This window comes from Euprymna scolopes, chromosome 41 (assembly GCF_053919585.1).
Source record: "Euprymna scolopes isolate OS-2025 chromosome 41, ASM5391958v1, whole genome shotgun sequence".
Taxonomy (NCBI): domain Eukaryota; kingdom Metazoa; phylum Mollusca; class Cephalopoda; order Sepiida; family Sepiolidae; genus Euprymna; species Euprymna scolopes.
In genome coordinates this window covers 18315111-18330780 of record NC_136522.1, presented here as the reverse complement: position 1 = coordinate 18330780, position 15670 = coordinate 18315111, and the positions used below count along the sequence as shown (strand labels likewise).

Sequence of the window (15670 nt, the reverse complement as noted above, 5' to 3'; positions counted from 1 at the left end):
GCTATGTAAAAAATGATGGGGGTTATGTAAAAAATCATGGGGTTATGTAAAAAATGATGGGGCTATGTAAAAAATGATGGGGTTATGTAAAAAATGATGGGGCTATGTAAAAAATGATGGGGTTATGTAAAAGAAGATGGGGCTATGTAAAAGAAGATGGGGCTATGTAAAAAATGATGGGGTTATGTAAAAAATGATGGGGCTATGTAAAAAATGATGGGGCTATGTAAAAAATGATGGGGTTATGTAACAAATGATGGGGCTATGTAAAAAATCATGGGGTTATGTAAAAAATGATGGGGTTATGTAAAAAATGATGGGGTTATGTAAAAAATGATGGGGTTATGTAACAAATGATGGGGCTATGTAAAAAATGATGGGGTTATGTAAAAAATGATGGGGTTATGTAAAAAATGATGGGGTTATGTAAAAAATGATGGGGTTATGTAAAAAATCATGGGGCTATGTAACAAATGATGGGGTTATGTAAAAAATGATGGGGCTATGTAAAAAATGATGGGGCTATGTAAAAAATGATGGGGCTATGTAAAAAATGATGGGGTTATGTAACAAATGATGGGGCTATGTAAAAAATGATGGGGTTATGTAAAAAATGATGGGGTTATGTAACAAATGATGGGGCTATGTAAAAAATGATGGGGTTATGTAAAAAATGATGGGGTTATGTAAAAAATGATGGGGTTATGTAAAAAATGATGGGGCTATGTAACAAATGATGGGGTTATGTAAAAAATGATGGGGCTATGTAAAAAATGATGGGGCTATGTAAAAAATGATGGGGCTATGTAACAAATGATGGGGCTATGTAAAAAATGATGGGGCTATGTAAAAAATGATGGGGTTATGTAAAAAATCATGGGGTTATGTAACAAATGATGGGGCTATGTAAAAAATGATGGGGCTATGTAAAAAATGATGGGGCTATGTAAAAAATGATGGGGTTATGTAAAAAATGATGGGGCTATGACAAAAATGGACCTCAGGTTTCTATTGGATCACTAAAACTGGTTACCTGATGGGCTTGCCATGTGGATGATTTCATTTGGTCAGGTGATCAATAATTTAATGTCATCATGGATAAAATACGGAAGGCCTTAAACGTGGGAAAAGAAAACAGTGAAATTTTCAAGTATGGTGGAATTAATCTTACATCCATCCATAGCCTGGAGCCCCTGAAGGGGCATAGGCCATCTACAACTTTGTAGATGCTTTTGTAGCGAGGAGTTCTTTTTGCAGGGTGAGGGTGCTGGGCCCATGCCCAACCTTCTCAGAAGGTACATATAGCGCCTAGCCTTCCCAAATGGTCAACTATCTGGTACTGGCCAGGCTCAACGTTGCTTAACTTTGGTGATCTGGCGAGAACTAGTGTGTCAATGTGATTGTGCTGTACAGAATTAATCTTAGCTGTATTAATAATTTGGACAAAGAAAATTACTGTAAACAAATTTCAACAGTTACAGATTCTCTAAGAGCTATGCAGAATGATTCACAACTCAAAGAAAATGAAAAGACATCTTTGCGATGAAAGGTTGGACAGCTATTATGATTAGCACACCAGAGTTGGCCAGACTGGCTGATCGATACCTGCATATTAGCGACAAACATAAAAAATGGCACTGTGTATGATCCACTATAAGTAAACAAAAGTCATTGGCAGAGCCAAATCATCTACACTATTGCTAAAATTCCAACTGCTTGGAAGAGATGAGGAACTACATCTAGTAATACACACGGATGAAAAAACGCTTTGGATAATCACAGATTTCAAGGTAGTTCTACTAAAATAGCCATATTTTTTAAACCAAAGCACTTCAAGTCTTCAAATTACTACGGTTTCGTTCGGAAATGAATATACTTTCAAATGAATTAATAAATATGAATGTACATTATATATTTTAAGAGTTTTGAGCAAATAAAGTGATAAAAATGTGAACGTCATAAAATGGCGTTTTCGGTAAGGTTTTGTAATGACCCCCCCTGTTTTCTAAAGGTCCGTACCGTGATTGTATGAAGAATTTCGTCATGAAATTTGGGAATCAATAAGAAGAGGTGTTAATCTTAATACTGTCAAGTGTCCGAAATATTTTTGACTATTTCTTTTTTTGTCGTGTTAAAAATAAGACTTTAATATGCCGAGTATCGAACATTTTGAAAAAAAAATTCTTCGGACACCCAGTAGTAAGTAAATCAATCTTTTTACTATCTTTATCAATTAAAAGTATTATTTTATGTTGAGTAGGACCGCGGTAATTGATAATTTAAAAGGACCTACCCGAAAAAAAAAATTGTTTCTATTTCTCGTCAAATGAAGTTAATATTACTAGAAGCAGCAGCAGCTACAGCCTGTAGAATCAGCCATAGCACAGTGTATAAACAAACACGCGTTCTTTAATTTTTATTCAAGAACGAATTAAGAAAAACAAAATGAAACATAATGAAAATAATTAAGAAAAACAAAATGAAACAAAATGAAAACATAATGAAATATGAATATAAATGTTCCTATGTTTAATTAGAGCTATTTTGTTATCAGAATAACATTAGTTTAGAACTATTCGGTTTTCAGAATGTATAATAACAACAATCCCAACCAATTCGGCATTATGAATCTCACATTTTTCGTCAAATTTAAAAACATGGTTAAAAAAAACAAAATAAACTTTTGTAGATATATAGCTTGCATGCACTTTTATTTTTTAAATTAGTTTTGAACAGCGAATTAAAACAATGTTTTACTGCGAACAGCCACAAATGTTTTTTTTCAAAATCAAAATAAGTATCAAAATCTCGTTTATACATAGATTCGAAAAAGTTGTCAAAAAACAAATATATAACAAATAAATGTTATCAAAGGCAAGATAAGTTACTTTTCTACCTAACTGGATAATTTTCTAGTGTTTTTATTTAATGTAACATGTTTATTCAGCTCGAAAAACGTACAGTGTTTACCGATGTATTGGAAAATTAAAAATGGCGCCCGGCCCGACTCTCTTTGACACGGTAAGTTTGAGAAAAGGAGTTAAAAATTAAAAAAAAAAAACTATACAAAATACTGTTAAGAACTCACCCGAATATATGTCAGCCTATGTCACGGTAACATATATTGAGCGAGTTTCTAGCAGTATTTTGTCTACTTTTTTATTTTTAACTCTTTTCCCCAAACTTACCGTTTCAAGAGAGTCGGGCGGCGGGCGCCATTTAAAATTTTCCAAAACATCGGTAAACACTGTTTTCAAGCTGAATAAACATGTTACATTAAATAGAAACACTAAAAAATTATCCAGTTAGGTAGAAAAGTAACTTGCTTTTGATAACATTTATTTGTTATATATTTGTTTTTTTTGACAACTTTTTCGAATCTATGTGTATAGTAATACAAACCCTCAAAATCTATATCAATATTCTTGAACTTTTAAAAGCAGTTAGAAAACACATCAAACTACAATTAGGAAGCTTTTTATTTCGTTAATTTTTTTTTCTACTTATTAAGCGAAAGATATTTTTACAACCTGCTCCAGCGTAGTATAAACGGCCTATGGAATTAACACCTTCAACCTCGAAAATAGAAATCAACAAATTTATAGAATTTTCTTTGGAATTTCGCAACGCAGTTTCTTATTAAATTAAAACTAAATATATAATATAAAGCCAATAATTATGAACCGCTAACAGTAAATATGAGTGATGAACGCTCTCTTTGAAAAAAAGCTCTCTTAACTTCACCTCTAATACAAATTATGTGTGGCAAGTCTCCTCCTAAAACACTCTTTAACCCTAACAATAACACTAAGTTCGAGTGGCAAGCCCCCCTCCCCCTCCAACAAAATACCTCTGTAAGCCACATACAAGCATCTAAAACAAACAAACAAAAAATAGATCCTTCCTTAAAGAAAATACACATAAAAATAAATTGGTTAACTGTCCTAAAATGCTAGAATGGCCAGGAAATGGTGAATTATTTTACATTAAATTTTTGTGAAACTAACCGCTCCCCCCTCTTATATTGTTTTTGTTAGCTTTGTCTCTGTCAAGTTTTCAGTATGTTCACACATAATTTTCCTTAGCCCTACAATTAATTCAAAGTCTGAATGGCAACCCTCCACATATTCTCATTGCATAGAAACCCTCTTAAAACTACACATAATCATCTTTAAAAAAAAAAAAAAGCATGCATATTTTCCCATAGAAAAAAAAACAGTTAACTGCCCTAAAATGCTAGAATGATCTGTAATAGGAAATTATTTTACATTCAATTCTAAAATAATTTGTTTATCTTTCATTAAAGTTTTTCATGGCATTTTATACATAATTTCCTAAAAAGGTAGGATGACATTTTGGAGGGGTGGTCAGAAGGAGTTGAGTGGGGTTAAACAGAAGGTGTTAATCTACAATAATACCAAAGAAATATTGCAATATATTCATTTTTAAATGGTCTTATATGTTTAGATTTAAGTTTTTTGTACATAAAGCACATTACAATTCAACTTTGAGTTCTCCAACTTCTTTTCTGTTTATGGATACATGGCATTTTTAAGGAATTGCTGCATATTTATGCACATTTACTGCAGATTATTTGGAAACCATAAACTTTGGGAGATTTTCAGTTGCATATTCTGATTCCTTGTACAAAAATACACTTATACAGTAAATTTCATTTTTTAGTCTTGTGTTTTAACAAAGATATGACATTTTTACTGAAAAAGTAGTGTAAAAAATGTGACGAAACGCATATGGTCTTAAAGAGGGGAAAATATCCAAACGTGTGAGGCACAAAAATAGCCATAACTTCCTTAATTTTAATCAGATTTAAAAAAATTAAAAAGATTCATTCTTAGCTCATCAAGCTCTTTCTATGCATACCAATATTGAAATATTTCAAGCTATTTGAATTTTTTCATGTGTATTGCTACTACATCTGATGGTATTTAGTGATGCTGTTATGTGTAATCTACCTGATGGTGGGAGTCAGGGTAGCTATATAATCCTGCTTGTAGGTGAGCCTGGTAAATTCTTTTCAATTTGGTAGATTTCACAGAAGATTCAACAAATTGTGCAAAGCACCTTGGCTGCTGAAACTATCTCAATGTCTGAAGCAATCGACATGGCAAATTTCATTTCCACAATGTTTACTCAAATCAACACACAAACTACCTATAATATGTGTCACAGGCAGCAAATCTCTCTTCGATGCTGTAAAATCATCTAAATCAGTTAAAGAAAAACGATTTAGAACTAATAAATCAAGGAACTAATAAATATTGGACAGATAAAAGAATTTTGATAGTGTAAGGATAAAACACAATAAGCAGACTCTTTAATCAAGAGGGGCGCATCACCTTTGCTCCTAAGAAGCATGCTACAGGAAGGCATGAAGAACAATCTACTGCATGATTTAATATAAAAAAAAAAGTTTTCTTAAGTCTAGTTAGTTATCTCCCTTACACCTCCACATGTTTTGTTGAAAGCAAAATATGCTTACCTTTATTTTTACATAATCAAACTTACAAAAGTATCCATTCCGATACAAAACTTATGTAAGAACACTTCCAGACACATCAAGTACCCGTATGTGAAATGTCATAAAAATTACCCCACCTGTTTCCAAGTTTATAGGAAACAAACTCACTCATGCACAGAGAAAAAAGATCCTTTTATATAATAGTAATATATATATATATATATATATATATATATATATATATATATATACATACACACACACACAAAAAGGTTTAATATCTATTTAATAGAAAAACCTTTTTGTGTGCGTATATATATATATATATATATATATATATATATATACACACACACAAAAAGGTTTTTCTGTTAAACAGAATTTATTTATTTTCAGAATATTTCCTTAAATGGGCATTTTTAACAAGTGCCAACGAAATTAAGCAAGATATTACATTTGCAAATGATTGGTAACATTTATTGGATGTGTTTCTATCGAGGGTCCACATAGCTATAATAAGACTGCCATTTTTCTGTTCTAACAAATTTAATTTGGCACTACTTTTGTTTTGAAGTAAAAAACCCACACAACTTTAAAATTGATTAAACCAAAAAAAAAAACTTATCCAGGTAGGTATAAGAGTAACTTATTACTCCTTTTATCACATTTGTTGGCTCTTGTAAACATGCCTTTCAAATAAAATATGCATGCAAAGTCAGAAATAGAAATGGAGAGAGAAATCAGAATCATTAAAAGAATATCGAGTTAAAAGGTTGTGGAATGATAATAACCTGGTCCATCGTTTCAACGGATGTTTTGGTTTGGTGTGTCATAGGAAGCTGTGAAATGAGGCTAGCAGGGGTCGTACTGAAGCTCCCAAACGGGGAAGTAGGTGACTGAGAAAGACTCCCAATGCTTCCGCGCTGGATGCCTCGTGGAGGAATACTCACGGGTACAGATGTTGCACCAAAGCAACCTTAAAATACAGAAGCAATTAAAAAAAAAAAAAATCAATTAGCTTTTCAACAATATTCACCAAAGTTCCAAATAACAAACATATCTATATCATTATAAACACACACACGCTATGAAAGAGTAAATCTTTAACAAAGCAAAACTTAACATAAGAAAAGCTCAATATACACACCCACACACACACATATATACACATCACTGAATAACGAGATGAATTAGATCACAGATTAATCAATCTTGTGGTTTCAAGTTTTACAAAATATTTTTGGGAGGTAATATTTTTATATAACACAATCAATCCCAGTCAAATAAAACTGCTCAATATACTAGATAGAGCAAATAAAAAAATTACAGGTTTTATTCAAAGACTACCATTTTAATCGGATACAAAAATCCCATATCATTTTTTTTTGTTTCAATCTTTTTTCTTTCTCTATGTCCCTTTAAAAGAATTTATTCTTTAATATATTTTCTATGTATGTGCTAAATAGCAAAATTATATCAAACCAGATTTAATACTTTGCTAAAGCTGAGATGAGTCTACATCGAAAATCCATGGATTAAGGAAATTAATTTAAATTTTGTATTCTTTGTTCAAACAATAAATTTTTGTTTTGAAAATTATATTTTCTGAAAGAAATTTAAATATAAAACCTGTAATTTTATATATATATATATATATATATATATATATATATATATATATATATATATATATATATAGATAGATAGATCACAACAAGACTAAATTATACTTTACATGAATTTATTCTTCAACATGATACTCAAATAAAAAATATTAAAATTTCCTTAATCCACATTCTAAATGGCCATGGAAGATGTGTAATGCCGGTTCCATTATCTCAAAGTGAAAAAAAAAATGAATGATTCGAAATAATCTTTCTTTCTCGACTGCTTGCAAACAAATCTTTCTACAGACCTGGATTACACACACTTATAATTTTTAATTTGGATCTATTTGTCAACATTATAAATCTGCTTTCTTCTAATTGGAACATTGACTTATGATCATTTCACCTTGGAAATACTTAACCACTCCATATTCTTTCATCTGCATTTTTAAGCTTTAATTTTTAATTCATTTTTTTTTTCATTTCCTTTTCCTTATTTATGAACTCTTTGCACTAAAAGTTTTAATATTTTTTAATATTTCTTATTTGAGTATCCTATCAAACAAATTCTTGTAAATTATAATTTACAATCTTTAATAGCGTTCTTCTATGACAAGCTCTATTTCCTATTTTGGTTGTATCAAGCTTTTTATTTGGTTGGAATTATTATTTAAATATTTATATGTATATTCACTTGAAGTTTACAGAAGCTTTTGGATTGTAAACTTACTTCTTTATTTCACATGTGTGTGTGTGTGTGTATGTGTGTGTGTATCTATTATATAAAAGCGAAAATGTGTTTGTGTGTGCACTTTTTGTGTATGTCCGCAAAAAGCTTTTTGTGAGAGGGCGCTCAGTCGGGTCACTCCTTGCTAAAACTTTTAATATACTGTCTAAATCATAATATCTATGAGTTAAGAATGAGGGTCGCGTCTATCTTTAATTTGCTCGACTTTTACTTTCGCTATTTTCGAGATTTTCTTCGATTGCCGCATGTTTGTTTTGCTTTTCAGTATAAAAGAGCGAAACTGAATCGTATCAGCAGTTCCCTGGCAAAGCGATGGACATTTGGTCAATGTCGGTTTTCACCGTCATATCAGACAATTGCTTTCATTTGGACACTCCTCTAATAAAGGGGGAGCTGGTTTTCCCCAACACGACAAAACCAGACAAAGTTAAGTAAACAAACTCAAAAGAACTATCCCGCAGTAAAAGGATTTGACCTCATTAAACACGCACTTAAAAACTGGAATAGCGGGATGTTTGACCTCAATTTGAACTCATTCACTTTTTAATCGCTATATTTAACGTCTTACATTGCTTCTGTCACTGTAGCGCATGTGTTTGGCGTCAGCCTATTGACCTCAAGGTTTCGGGTTCGAGCCTACTGCCACCAACGCCCCCCCCCCCCTTTTTTTTTCTTTTACACCTACAAAAGATTTTTTTTCCTTTTTTTTTTTTTTTTTTTTTTTAAATTTTTTAAAGTTTAATATAGTTTTTTTTTTAGGGGTAAGTTTCCTTTTTGTTCTGCTACCCCCCCCCAAACACATACACCTACAAACACCCAGGCAACGCTGGATACCCCCACTAGTAAGCAGGCTCCTTTAGTGTTGGACAGACTATGGATACCCATTAAGGGTTGCTTGCGTGTAGAATTTTTGTGTCAGGAGGTGCGCAATCTCCAACCACAACACCCCTCCTGAGACGACATTGTTAAATACCAGTGGCAAGAAGTGAAGTACAGGACGACTGGAAACAAATGCCGAGATAAGCGGAGAGCACATACAGCACCTAGAATTCCCAAATGGTCACCCATCTGGTACTAACCAGGCTTGACATTGCTTAACTTCGGTGATCTGACAGGAACCGGTGTGTCAACGCGATTATGCCATATACTAGTATATATATATATATATAAATATAAAGTGGAAAGAGGAAGAATGAGGGGGAAAGGGGTAGGGGGAAGAAAGAGGAGGGTGGAGGGAGAAAAAGGGAGAGAAGTGTGGGTAGGAAATTAGAGAGAAGAAGAAATCAAGGGGAAATTAAAAACTGAAAACAGAAGAAAGATAGAGAAAAAGAAAAGATAGAGAAAAAGAAAAGATAGAGAAAAAGAAAACAAAACAAAAAAGGAAAGTGAATCTTATTTACCTGGAGCCGAAAGTCCCGTACTGAGTGAACTGCTAACGGAATTTGAATCGTTATCCCGGTCCAATTCTTTATCAATACTAGAAATATCAAAATCTTCAAGACTCAAGTCATCGAGAGCGCTGCCTACAATAGAGAAATAAATAACAGAAGGTTCAACTCCAATTCAGGGAGTGGAAAAAAAAAAAAAAAAAAAAAAGAGATTAGGGTTGAAGAATCAATGTGTGAGCTGTCATCTGATAAAATTTAACAAATAAAAATTTAAAAAACAAAAAAACATCAAATGCACGAAAAAAGATAGAAAACAAAAAATAAAAAACATTTAAAAGAAACTCACAAACAAATTTATTCAATGGTTAATGTCTAAACATGCAACGATGTCCGTTTAGTGGAGTTCTAATGTAATCATACAACCTAGCCTGTGACGGAAAAAATATCTGGCTCAGGTTTGACCACCCAGAATTTGATTTTGCCACCTGAAAAAGTAATCTTCTATATATATAAAAGGCAAAACGGCTGCGCACGTTTTTATATGTCTAAGAAAGGCTTGAAGGGGGGGGGTCTTGAGAGAGTTACTATTTTTCCAACTTTTTATATATTCCCTAGATTATGAATGAATCCATGCATAAAAAAAAGAAAAGCACCGATTCACAATGCTTTAAATGTACTCATATAAACTCAACACAAACACATATATAGTAGTTGTCAACTATAGTTGAGGACAACGAGAAGGCTTCCAGTTTATGACCATGAGACTCCTTTCTCATGATTACTCCACTTACCCTTGATACTCACATTATAATGCAGAGTACAAAACAATCTAGCAAGGAGTGCCAACCACTTCAAATTTTATAAAGTGCGTAAGAACCTTTGCTTGAAACTACTTTGGATGATAGATGGAATCGAGGATGGTCAACAATTTATGTTTTTGTTTTCCGATATTAAACAAATGCAGTGACGTATACATCAATGAGTCAATAAAAAAAAATTTGCACTTAGCTTCAACACTTCACTGCAGTTCCTGAAACATAGCACGAGGTGTGTTATGATATCCACGATATGGTGAGACCGGAAGAGAGGAGTTATGTACCCAGGTTTCATTTTATTAGCTTTCTTTTTCTTTATATATCTACTAGTAGGCTATCCGGTATTGCCCGGTCGTAAAATATGCATAAATATTATATTTTAATTAATGCAGAATTCTTATCTATATATATAAAAGGCAAAACGGCCGTGTGCATTTTTCTATGTCCAAGAAAAGCTTGGAGGGGGGGGGGTCTTGAGAGGGTTTCTATTTTTTCAACTTTTTATATACTCCCTAGATTATAATATCTCCAATTTGCGAACGGACGTTGTCTTTACATTAATTTTGATCGACTTTTATAAAATTCTATTCTATCCTTTCACATATTTGTTAGTCTTTTTTATACAAATAAAGCGAAACTAATCAAAACGAAGTAGGCCACCTAGCTTTTCTTGCCAGAGACGTCTTGAAAGCAATTAGCTTTGATTAATGTTGGGAAAACCCTTCATATCAGACAATTGTTATTCATTTAAGAGCTCCTCCTTTTTCGGGGAGCTGGTTTTCCCCAACATTGTGAGGAAACAAATATGGTGAGAAGCTCGACTGGCCTCAAGCCAGACGTTCATTTCTGCACGCGCGAACTCATTCACTTAGCAAGTCAACTTTTTAATCGTTGAATTTGAATGCTTTTCACTTCCTCTTGCCTCGTAGCGTAACAGTAAGATCTCAGCTTTTCTTTCACTTTCTTTTCTGACTTCGCGTCATGGGTTCAAGCCTGCCGGCCTACTAACATTTTTTTTTCTAAACACCCGGGCAACACCGGGCACCCCTGCTAGTTGCTCTATAAAAAGCAATGCTGCATCCACTTGAAATTCTACAAAAGTTATGATCTCTCCAGATGTTAGACAGCCTGGTCAGTCAGTTTTTATATACATAGATCAAACAACCAGTAATTCTCAAGTGGTTTTGTTGTGAGGCCAAACCCGAATGAGAGGAAATCTATATTTAAGCAAAATGGTCAAAAGAAGTTGATTTCTATTGGTATCAGAAACAGTTGCGCAATATGCTGATGGATTGCTTGTATTCAGTTGGAAGAGATGTTTGTTCTGATTGCAAGCATGTCATTCATTAGAGAAACCAAATGCCATTTTAAATCTATTAAAATAAAACATAAAATAATTAAAAAAAAAAACAGTTTTGTTAGGTATGAAGGATCGAACCCGAACCCTCGAGTCGAAGTTGGAAATTAAAGTGTTTTAAAGAGGATCCGCCCCCCCCCCCAAGATGTTGTGGGGAAAACCAGCTCCTCATAAAAAGGGGATTGTCCAAATTGAATAGCAATTGTCCGATATAAGGAGAAACTCCACATTGATCAAAGCTGATTGCTTTCGGACGTTTCCGGAAAAATGCCGCCAGAATTAGTTTCGCTTTTATTATACAAAAAGCTTAATGCACATGCGGTGATCGAAAAATGTTGAATATTTATCTTTTCAAAGTCGAGCAAATTAAATAGACAGGTGATCCCTGTTAACTCGCAGATATTATGATTTAGACGTGATATAAAAAGTTTTAAGAAGAAGTGAGTCGATCAATTGCTTCTTGAAAAAAAGCCTTTCTTGGACATACACAAAAAGTGAATATACATACATACATACACAAAAAGTGAATATACATACATACACAAAAAGTGAATATACATACATACATACACAAAAAGTGAATATACATACATACATACACAAAAAGTGAATATACATACATACATACACAAAAAGTGAATATACATACATACATACACAAAAAGTGAATATACGTACATACACAAAAAGTGAATATACATACATACACAAAAAGTGAATATACATACATACACAAAAAGTGAATATACATACATACACAAAAAGTGAATATACATACATACACAAAAAGTGAATATACATACATACACAAAAAGTGAATATACATACATACACAAAAAGTGAATATACATACATACACAAAAAGTGAACATACATACATACACACACAAAAAGTGAATATACATACATACATACACAAAAAGTGAATATACATACATACATACACAAAAAGTGAATATACATACATACATACACAAAAAGTGAATATACATACATACATACACAAAAAGTGAATATACATACATACATACACAAAAAGTGAATATACATACATACATACACAAAAAGTGAATATACATACATACACAAAAAGTGAATATACATACATACACAAAAAGTGAATATACATACATACATACACAAAAAGTGAATATACATACATACATACACAAAAAGTGAATATACATACATACATACACAAAAAGTGAATATACATACATACATACACAAAAAGTGAATATACATACATACATACACAAAAAGTGAATATACATACATACATACACAAAAAGTGAATATACATACATACACAAAAAGTGAATATACATACATACACAAAAAGTGAATATACATACATACACAAAAAGTGAATATACATACATACACAAAAAGTGAATATACATACATACATACACAAAAAGTGAATATACATACATACATACACAAAAAGTGAATATACATACATACATACACAAAAAGTGAATATACATACATACATACACAAAAAGTGAATATACATACATACATACACAAAAAGTGAATATACATACATACATACACAAAAAGTGAATATACATACATACATACACAAAAAGTGAATATACATACATACATACACAAAAAGTGAACATACATACATACATACACAAAAAGTGAACATACACACATACACACACATTTTCGCTTTTCTATTTATCGATGAAACAAGCTTTAAAACAAACAAAAAAATGTATAAGTTTGCAAACTCACCTACAACAGATTCAACCGTTTCACCAGGGGGGTAAAATGATGGTGCATGGGGGGACATATTTGACATGGGAGGGTTGTTATGGGGAGACACAGGACTACTGAGGCTCTCGTTCAAATTATGCAATAAAACTAAATTCTGTTTTCGAGTTGCTTTCTCATTTACGTCAATGCTTGCATCATTTTCAATCGCTTCCAGCTGTTGGCGTAATTTGGTCTAGAAAAAATAATTTAAAATAGGAAAAAATTTTTAAAAAGTATTTAAAAACGACAAAAGAAAAACAATCATCTCTTTATAAAAATGTAAAAATTTTGGTAAAAAAAAAATTTGCACTTCTCTCTTAGCACTAGAGTATTTAAAAAAAAAAAAAAAAAAAAAAAAGAATGAAGCCATTTGTAAGTTTAAAGAAAAGGAGAAACCATAGGGTTCAAAATAGACTTTGTACCCTAGTAGGGGATGCCCTTTTCTCTTCCCTGCAACCTCTTTCTCACAGAAGAGACATTGCAAGCCTCTCTGTTTTATCATTATTTTCATGGCAAGTGCTCGTCTGAGCTCCAATCTATGCCCCCCCCCCTCACATTCATGAGAAACACTTGTTTGGCTGAAACCACTATTAATAATTTCCTCCACTTTTTATCTGTGCCTAAACCTAATAGCATTACAAGTTGATTTTTTTTCTTTTTAGATAATTGTTATTTTATCAACTTGCATGAAAAGAGCTATGTAAAAGATACTTAAAACCGTTTGAATTACGCAAATAACATCAATAGTTCAAATGTAAATTTTAAGAGCCAAAATTTAGGCTTTTCCGTGGACATTTTTCTTTAGAAAAAGTAAACTAAATTACGGACCTCAACATTTCAAGAAATTTGGTAATTTTGCCACCATTTATTTATTTTTCAAGCTATTCTCATGAAACTTGGCACTCTTATGTAAAATTGTGTGCTCTTTCTGATTATGCAGTCAAATCTGATGTATCTCTTTACCATAAGCCATGAATTATAAATTCAGATGTACAAATTTCAATTTTTTTAAAACTGCCGCATGGTATCATACAGTGGGTGTCTAGTCATGAACAAAACTAAGTATTATAGTCGTATTTAAATATAGCTTCATTGAGAATAGGCATTTTCCTGTTTCCTCACCAAAGGAGAGCTTAATCTTGGGTGTAGCCATTGAATGCCTAAAGAGCATTCATGATTGGTATTTACTACTCCCCCCAAAGAAAAAAAAAAATTGATAAGATATGAATTAATTTCAGAAATAAATCAAAGAAAATTTTTCATATAGATTTTGGATTTCTGTAAATGATGAAAATTCCCATAGTTGACCAGAACTTATGCATTTTGGGACCAGTCCAATTTTCAATTCTATAAATCCTCTCTATCTGGCCCAAAATATACCCCTATTTTCTGAGATGTAACCATAAATCGTACTCTACATGAATCCTTGATGTAACTTTCACAGTACCAGGAATCCTGATAAGCAACAAGTATATATTCACCAGTCGATGGTAATTTTTGTCATTTCTATTTTGTTGTTTTACTGAAAATTCAACTATGTAAACAAAGAAATAAAACAGTAATTTTTTTACCTTGTTTCCACCTTAACATTTAAAATAATTACTTTTATAGGTTTTAGTGTATGCTGAAAAAGAATATCACATTTAAATTTTCTGCAAATAAGTAGTTTTCCGGATATTAAGCAATATCATTTCTTATGTTATCGCTGGTGGCCATCTTGGTACATGCAAGAACCTCGAGAAACTATGCACAAACATGCATACCAAGATGGCCAACAGCAAGAAATGACATTGCTTAATATCTGAAAAGCTACTTATTTGCAGAAAATTTAAATGCAATATTCGTTTTCAGCATGTCCAAAAACCTTAAAAGGTAGTCATTTTAAAGAAAAATGTTAAAGTAGAAACATGGTAAAATTTACAAAATGCATCATAATGAAATTCTTTATCGAACCGCCTAATTATTATTATTATTTAGATATCCTCAGTTAAAAAAAAAAAACAGGTTTGTTTTACAGATTCCAAAAAATGGTCTTGACAATGAGTTAAAAATAAATTAAAGTTTCACAATATCTTTTTTATTTAATTGTTAGGTGAAAGTAAAGAATAGTTAACAAAACACCCTTACTTCCCCATGTTAAGAATGGGTTTCTAAATAATAACGTTATTATTTCAGCATGGTAGCATAAGTACTGGACTAGCAACCAAACATTCCACCTCTGTGTTTTTTTTTACCCTCTTTGCATAAAAATAAACTAAATATACTCCATATTTGAGCCCCTTATACCTAGCATCTTTATTCCTAATGAATAACCCATTAATTAGATTTTTAAAAAATTTAATTTAAAAAAAATTGCTCTACATCAAATTTTGAATTATATTATGCAATAAAATTTTAACAGATTCGGTTTAACGTGTGCGTAAATGTCAATATGTACATGCAGGGTTGAACTTCTAAATAATTCATGATATTAGCCATCTTTAATTTTTGCAGTTGGCATAATACA

At 32.0% G+C, this 15670-nt stretch overlaps 1 protein-coding gene and 1 pseudogene across 2 annotated transcripts in view; both read right to left on the bottom strand.

Annotated features, from left to right (window-relative positions):
- The window catches only part of LOC145266371 (putative E3 ubiquitin-protein ligase UNKL), a 218837-nt gene that overhangs the window by 16009 nt on the left and 187158 nt on the right, over positions 1-15670 (bottom strand). For both annotated transcript variants that reach the window (XM_080121996.1, XM_080121995.1), the window contains exons 11-13: positions 13144-13357; positions 9235-9357; positions 6271-6455 (exon numbers count right to left, since the gene is read on the bottom strand). In XM_080121996.1, the coding sequence (XP_079978122.1) occupies positions 6271-6455; positions 9235-9357; positions 13144-13357 (522 nt within the window). The remainder of the gene's footprint in view (positions 1-6270; positions 6456-9234; positions 9358-13143; positions 13358-15670) is intronic.
- On the bottom strand, positions 8866-8982 carry LOC145266869 (5S ribosomal RNA; annotated as a pseudogene).